General features: G+C 52.3%; 1 protein-coding gene across 1 annotated transcript; it reads left to right on the top strand.

Moving 5' to 3' along the window:
* The first annotated feature begins 5242 nt into the window (after positions 1-5242).
* LOC112454661 (protein NYNRIN-like) lies at positions 5243-6061 on the top strand. Its single transcript, XM_025016161.1, has one exon. The coding sequence runs from the start codon at positions 5243-5245 to the stop codon at positions 6059-6061; it is 819 nt and encodes a 272-aa protein (XP_024871929.1).
* Positions 6062-8343: the final 2282 nt, after the last annotated feature.

Below are 8343 nucleotides of genomic sequence, written 5' to 3'. Positions count from 1 at the left end.
GTAGTCTCGCGCTGGTTTAGCGCTATTCTCCTCGGAGAATACTCTTTCTTTCGCGTTGAATTAAGTACTCTTTTGCGTAGGGCGTATGTCCCGTAAAAATTCGTTAGATTGAGTACGATATCCTTCTCGCGCTGATGATTTCCTCGGCGCGATAAAACCTAAATATTTCGCGTTATCTGTCGCGTTCGGGCTTGATTATTGGCCCGTCGTTGTGTTATATTGCGCCTCGTATTTCGGGGATACTCTCTCCTGGCGACAGAATTCTGAACAATCGCGATCCTGCGTACTTTCTGGAGTAAACTTGGCGTCTGAGATCGCGTGAAAATTTGACTTGTTTTCGGAGTTATTATTTTCCTGGTTGTAGCGATTTTTGATTTATTCTTCCACGCTCACGATTATTCACGTCTATATGATTTCGCTTTTGTGAGAGATGAATCAACGGTTCTTTAATTTATTAGAGCAATCTCGTGAGCTAATTGTTTTTTTTTCTTTGCAATAAATGTTAATCTCTTTTGTTATTAATTGTTTGAGTTCGTAATTTCTGTGTCGCCCGTCACAATTCGCGCTGCCCTATACCACCTTCGTCCCTGAGTAATACGCCGAGCTGGTCGATTTCTCGCACACCGTTTAATTACGATAAACGTTTCGATAATTTGTGATAAATTTCGCGTTAGTGGACGCGGGATACCGCGTCTGGCGCCCAACACTCACGTTCGCGTTAGAAATTCGGTTCGTGCGAGAGATCCGTCGGAGAGGCCTGACATCCTACCCTCCCGCAACCCCCTTTTGATCCGGCTTTGCGCCCGAACGGGTAAAAAGTCGTGACAAAATTTGGCGCCCAACGTGGGGCCGCCGAAAGATCGCCGAAAGGCACGACAAGGGCTTGCGTGAGCGCGACAATAATTTCGCGCGGGTGACGACAGATTAATTGAGTCTTTTCTTTCAGAATTTTTTTTTGTGTGAAATAAAGAAACTTTCTCACCCCATTTTTGTTTTATTTTGTTTAATACGATATTATATGCGATATATTTTTGTATTATTTTGTTTTCTGCGATATGATGTGTGCTATGTTTTTGTGTTTCTCATGTATTATATGTTTCGCACATTTTGTCTAACCTTTTCTTTCAGGACTTAATTATTCGTTTCGATTGCGGTGAACTATTTCGGGTGGGTCAAATTGTAAGTTCGCGATATTATACGAAGTCGCGTATAGCGTTAGAATGTGGTGAGAGTCGGAGCGTGATGGTATCGGAATTCGGTGTTTACGTCGAGCCGGCCGTACCAGCAGAAAAACTTCACCGCTATAGCGTGTTGTCTTCGCATTCCTTCGTGTGTGTTTGCTCGCGTGTACTATTGCTCGCGTGTGTTAGTGCTCGCGTATACTATTATTCGCGTGTATTATCTTTAGCTAGGCTCGCTACGATTGAAAAGCGAGGAATGTTATTGGCTTCGCGAACGGTTTGACTGAACGATTTTGTGGCCTTTTCGGGAACGCGTTAACGTTTGTGTTTCTCGCGCTATAGAAATTCGAGATTAGAGTAACCGTGAATAGTATCATCGCGTTACGATGGATTCTGTCGAACTTAGCGACGAGTGGATCCTTCTCGCGAACCGTGAACAGCGGATGGGCGAGTTAACTCGACGAGGGTTATCCGCGGAAGGGACCGACACTGAATTGGCCCTCCGGTTACTACGTTTGTTACGTCGCGGCGGAGACTCGGAAAGCGCCTCCGCGGTAAACCACCCGGTAGATACAGAATGCCTACAGGTTCCCGCGGGGAATACGCACCCGGATAGTCCGTCCGCGGATAGGATCGCGCGCCTCTCCGGCTCCCCGCCGGACCACGACAGCTTAAATGGGACCCTTCGGGACTCGGGCCATAATTCCGCTGCCGACGCCTATAACACGATGCGTAAATGGAATTTGAAATTCTCGGGCGCGCGCAGCGAAGAGGCGGAAACGTTTTTGTTGCGCGTGGAGGAGGGCCGCGAGTTAATTCCCGTCTCAGATGCAGACATTTTACGATGCCTGCCGTTCTTCTTATCGGGTATCGCGCTGCATTGGTTCCGCGGGATCAGGGATAGCCTGACTACCTGGGCCGCGTTTAGGGAGGAATGGCGTACGCGCTTCGGGGACCCGACTTCCAATTCGCGCTTCGCGACGAGATAATGCGGCGTACGCAGGGGGAGACAGAACCCGTCGCGGACTTTTTGACGTGCCTCAGCTCGCTATACGATCGGCTATCGCCGCCGTGGCGCGAAGAAGAGAAGGTCGGCTACGCGCATTGACACCTTCTACCTCGATTACAGACTTTGATTCCTCGGGACGCGGTAACTAATATGAAGGCGCTCGAGCGGTGGGCCACGCGAGCCGAGACTAGCTGCCGCGCCGCGCAAACTTATCGGGCACCTCCCCCGCCAGAGCAATCCTTATTTCCGGACCTCGCCTATCGGGTAGCTAAGGGCGCGAATCGCCGTTCCGGCGGAAATTCTCGCGATACCGTGGCCGCGCTTGGTACTTCTACCGCAAATTCGACCGGGACCGGGGCGGGCGCCGCGAACGGGAAGAAAGCACAGGCCTGCGGGCCCAAGGCGAGCGCTCCCGCAGTGACCGCCGCTTCCGCGACCGACGTGTCGACCACCCCTCCGGCCGCTGCACGTACCGCGACGTGCTGGAATTGCGAGGGGACGGGGCATTTCTCGCGCGATTGCAAAGCCCCGCCGAAAAGACATTGCTATCGGTGCGGTAAAGCCGAAGTTACCGTCCGTACGTGTTCCGCGTGCTCGGGAAACGCATAGAGGAGTCGCGTAAGAGGGGCGTCCCGACTCCTACCCTCTCCGCCCCGAACGATTCGGCCGAACGGATCGCCGCGGGGCCGCATACAGCGCGTTTAATATAAAGGGGGCCTCGGCCTCTCTGAAATTCCTCCGCGTTCGTATCGCGGGATATGAGATAGGCGCGTTGGTTGACTCGGGCTCTAGTCGCACTTACATTGGTCCGGAAATAACGGCGCTAATTAAGCAATTAGGTTTCTCGTTCCGTTCGACCGGCGGGAGACGGGTGGCGACCGCAACGAATCAAACAGCGAGAGTCAGGGGGGAGGTAACTGTCCCAGTTAGCGTGGACGATAAAACCCGGCAAATGGTAATCCACTCGTTGCCAACTTTAGCGTTACCGTGTATTTTAGGATTAGATTTCTTACAGGCTTTCGGGATTAGCGTTAACTTCGCGGACGGAACATGGCATTTCGTAGAGGATTCCTCGCGACAGTATCCTTTCGAGAAGGGTTCTTCGAGTTTTCTCGCGAACGTTCGTGTCGTCCTGTCGGAGGGAGACAGCGTAGATATCGCGGCGGATTCGGCAGAAAAAGGGGAAAAGGCGCGGCAACCCGAAGCGTCACCGCTCGTCTGTTGTGGTTTAAGTGAACTAACGCCGGATCAGGAAAAACGTTTGCGCGAATTTCTAGCGTCACACTTAACGAGCGTTCCGGAACAACTCGGGGCCACCACGTTAACGGAACACCGTATCGAAGTCGGAGATCATCCTCCGATTAAACAACGATGTTATCCGGTCTCGCCAAAAATTTGGGAGGCGATATACGAAGAGGTCGATAGGTTACTAAAAGCCGGTATTATCGAACCTTCTCAAAGCGAATGGTCGACCCCGATAGTTATGATTAAGAAGCCCAACGGGACATATCGGTTTTGCTTAGATTTTCGCCTCGTTAATAACGTTTCAAAGAAGGACGCGTACCCGTTACCGTATATGAACGCGATTCTCGATAAGTTACGAAAGGCTCGGTACATTTCCACCATCGACCTGAGCCAGGCGTATTTTCAAATCCCGCTCGAAAAGAAGAGCCGGGAGATAACGGCCTTTGCGGTTCCGGGGAAAGGCTTATTTCATTTTAAGAGAATGCCGTTCGGGTTGACGGGAGCGCCCGCGACTTTCCAGCGGTTACTCGATCGTTTGATCGGGCCCGAGATGGATCCTTATGCGTTTGCCTATCTCGACGACATAGTGATCGCGACAGAGACTTTTGAGGAACATTTGATCTGGTTAGAGCGCGTATTTAAGAAAATTCGAGAAGCCGGTCTTACAATTAATCCCGAAAAGAGCCACTTCCGCCGATCTCAGGTGAAATATTTAGGGTTTCTCGTGAATCGAGACGGTTTAAAAGTCGATCCGGATAAAACGGTCGCCATTCGGGAATATCCGGTGCCGCGTAACCTCCGACAGTTACGGCGTTTCATAGGGATGGCGTCGTGGTATCGCCGCTTCATACCGCAGTGCGCGACGCTCATAGAACCCTTGACGCGTCTTCTCAAGAAGAACCAGCCGTGGGAATGGGGCGAAGAACAAACCGTCGCGTTTGAAAACGTAAAAGCTCGTTTAGCCTCTCCTCCTACTTTGTCGTGCCCAGACTTCCGCGTGCCGTTTTCGTTGCAGACCGACGCAAGTTCCGTGGGATTGGGCGCGGTGTTGACGCAACAAATAGATGGGAACGAACATGTGGTCGCGTTCGCGAGTAGGTCGCTATCGGAAGCGGAGCGCAAGTATTCAACGACCGAGCAGGAGTGTCTCGCCGTGATATGGGCCATTAAGAAATTCCGGCCATATTTGGAAGGATACAACTTTACTGTAATAACGGATCACAGCAGCCTCCGTTGGCTGCACAATCTTAAGAATCCGACCGGCCGGTTAGCGCGGTGGGCACTCGAGTTACTTGAGTACGATTATCGGATCGAGCATAGGAAAGGGGCGTTGCACCACGTACCCGACGCACTCTCGCGAATTTACGAGAAAGAAAACGATTTGTGCGCAGCGGTCGCGATCGAAGAGGAGTGGTACGCGAAACGGTTTGACGACGTTACCGAGCACCCACGCCGATTCCCCGGGTGGAAAATCGAGGGAGGACAGTTATATTTCCGCAGACCTCACCCGATAGTAGGCGAACTGGTAGACGATCTCGACCAGTGGAAACGTGTCGTACCTAAGGACTCGCGGGAGGAGATAATTCGCGATAATCACGATCCGCCTCAGGCCGGACACTTCGGCGTTGCAAAAACCTACCGCCGTGTCGCGACGCGGTACTACTGGCCACAGATGTTTCGCGATATTGCTAGATATGTACGTCGGTGCGACCCATGCCAGCGAACCAAAGTAGAGCAGGACGTCCCCGCGGGATAAATGGGACAACGTGTCATTGAAGCCCCGTGGACGGTAGTTGCCGCGGATATAATGGGGCCGCTTCCGCCGAGCAGATCTGGTCACGCGTATCTTCTCGTAATACAAGACCTCTTCACTAAATGGGTTGAGTGTCGTCCGCTTCGTAAGGCGACAGGTAAAGCAATCCGAGAGGCGATCGAAGATCTCGTTATATTTCGGTGGGGAGCACCTCGCGTATTGTTGACTGATAACGGTACGGAATTTGTCAATCGCGACTTACGGGCACTCGCGGAACAATACGGCATTAAGCACTCGACGGTGCCGCCATACCACCCGCAAGCCAATCCGGTCGAGCGGGTGAATCGCGTGCTAAAGACTATGATTACTGCGTTTCTAGACCGGGATCATCGAGAATGGGACCGACACATCAACGAATTCCGTTTCGCTTATAACTCCGCGCACCATACGTCGCTCCAAGCGACCCCGGCATTTCTCAACTTCGGGAGGGAACCTCAACCTGTTAGGTTGCGCGGACGAGAAGATGTCGAGATCGAAGACGCCGATCCCGCCAATTGGGGAGAGAGGATGGAAAACATCCGACAGTTGCGCGGGTGGATTGTAGAGAATCTCGAGGCCGCGCGGGCCAAGCAAACGCGGTATTACAACTTACGACGGCGGGATCGACAGTTCGCCGTAGGCGATCTCGTTCTGAAACGGCAACACATTTTGTCGTCCGCCACGCAGCATATCTCTGCAAAATTAGCCACGAAATATCACGGTCCGTTTGTCGTTCATAAAATTCTGTCGCCGGTAGTCTACGAACTCGCCGATCCCCTCGGTAACGTAATCGGAAAAGTCCATATTAAGGATTTAAAGCCTTATCGCGAGTAACCACTCCTACTTATTTAGGTTTCTTTTCGTTGCTTGCTTTCCCTTTAATGTTATGTTGAAGTTATGTTACGTTTCCTCCCATAGACACCCAATAAATTACTAACCACCACGTTTAGAGTAAGATCTTACCCTGGAACCCACCCCGAAACCTCCGTTCGTTAACTCTTAAATTGCGAGAAACCCTGCCGTTAATCGTGTTCGATAGTTAGCATTGCCGCGCAAGCCCGACGATACGAATAAAAGCCACGATAGGATTTAGTGTTGCTCTCTCGTTCTGCGGTCGACGCCACTTTCGCGTTGGTGTTGTGCTAACACAAATCTGCCTTGTACGTCTAGCTAGCGTACTTGGCTAAAAGGGGGCTACCTCCCACGGGAATAGACGGGGGCTACCCCCCCTCTCTCTACCTTCGTTGACGTTAGGTCTCGTTAGCGTTAGGTATTTCGCGTTAGGTTTCGTTTTCGCGTTGCGCTAATGTTCACGTTGTTGCGTTAGCGTTTAACGTCTTCGCGTTGCGGTGATGTATTTCACGTTTTTGCGTTGCGTTAGTGTTCGGTAGGCAGTCGTCAACAAGCGAGAGGCACATAGCCATCGTAGGCCATAGTAAGAAGTCCGACTTGTGTCAAATCGTTAAGCGAAACGGAAACAGGGCAAATAAGGCATTTCGAGTTTAATTTCGAGGTTCTTACGGCAAGTGGGAAGAGGGCCGAAATTTGATCGTATTGTTATTTCAATCGTATGATTTTTTTTTGTGTTATACGTTGTGTCCGTCCAAGTACTAGAAGCCCTTCACTGGAGATCTCGGTCGCGTGAGCGTCCTAGTAACGAGCCCGGATGGGCAAGTGGCTAAGTCGAGGCAATCGCGCCCGATATGCTCTCTCTTGGGGTGGGGTGTTGTGACGTTGCGGTTTCGCCGCGGCGTGGCAGCGCTCCGCCGCCGTCACAAGGCGCGGATTGCGCGCCCGAGGACGGCTCACGAATCAACCTTCGATCTCCAGGGGCGTATTAAAGTGCGATTCAAATATTCAATATTGTTTTTTTTTCTTGCGATATTGCGTGGCGCCTCACCCCTTCGAGTTGGAGTTCCAACGCCACACTGAAGATGACGAGGAGTACCAGGAGAGCCGGATGATAAACGGAATCACAAGGACCGAAAGCGAGATGTCGAGGGCGAGGAGCTCGAGTTACGAGGACCGCTACTAAGCGAGGGACGACGTGAGATGCGCGCGCTGCGCGCCAGCAACGGCAGGCGAACCTATGCATCGCAGGGGCCCGGCGCCGGGCCTGTCTGCAGTCCTCCGAGGCCAGACGGACTCTGGGGGTGGATGGCCACCGCCCCCGAGTCGAGCCAGAGGACACCGCGGGAGTCGTCGCCTTGCCTACTACAACGGGGAAACCTGGAAGGACCCCGCGAGCGCGAAGGGCACGTTCGAACGCCCCGCCGAATCCACGGTCGATAACCCTGCTAGCGGCTCCCGCGCGAGCTTGCGAGCTCATCGCCAATTGGTCCGCTTATCGCGCGGAAGGGTCGCGCATGTCCCACTAGGGGCGTTAGATCGACGCCTCTATCGAGCGCACTTCCGCGATCATTCTTGAGCCACCCTCGGGACGACACGCACGGCTTTCTTGAGCGCTTCTCGACCGACTCTTGCTGCGCACTTGGTGCTTGATTCTCTCGCGACGGTTTTTGGTGACGGCGGAGAGGACAACCCCGACCGAGGAAGTATCTTACCGGTGAGGTTGCCTCGTAACAGACGGTAGTAATGTAAGCCACGATACCGCCCTCCGGGCCACGCTCTCGCCTAAAGTACTCGCGTAATTGAGATCTCGTAATTTTGCATCTGCGATCGAGAGCGAGAGCGAAGGACTTTGGAATGGTCTCGTGGCCAGTGAATAGTACTCATCGCGCGAAAGTCCTGGAGATCGCGATAGATATCTCGATTCGGTAATTCGCGAACATTCTTACGGTATCTGTGGTTGCGATCGCGTATTACCCGGCGGTGCGTCACGCGCGACTCTCGTGATCGTAGTTTATTCGTCGAGAATGATTCTTTTGCGTTACGCCGTTTCCGTAATCTCGTGTGCTTGCGGTCAAATTCGCGTTTTCCTCGTGTAGATATTTTCCCCTGCGTAGATTTAGTTGTACATGGCGTTAGTATGTAAGTTCGTCATCTCTTGCGTTAGATTTAGTTTATTTCGCGTTAGTCTGCCAGTCCGTCAAGACATTATTGCGTTGTGTAGTCTCGCGCTGGTTTAGCGCTATTCTCCTCGGAGAATACTCTTT

Source organism: Temnothorax curvispinosus, unplaced genomic scaffold, assembly GCF_003070985.1.
Source record: "Temnothorax curvispinosus isolate PA1 unplaced genomic scaffold, ASM307098v1 QBEX01005249.1, whole genome shotgun sequence".
Taxonomy (NCBI): domain Eukaryota; kingdom Metazoa; phylum Arthropoda; class Insecta; order Hymenoptera; family Formicidae; genus Temnothorax; species Temnothorax curvispinosus.
This window is presented reverse-complemented; position numbering and strand designations above follow the sequence as displayed.

Excerpts from the sequence above, each read along its gene's own strand:
- LOC112454661 (XM_025016161.1), top strand. The coding sequence starts at position 5,243 with ATGGGGCCGCTTCCGCCGAGCAGATCTGGTCACGCGTATCTTCTCGTA.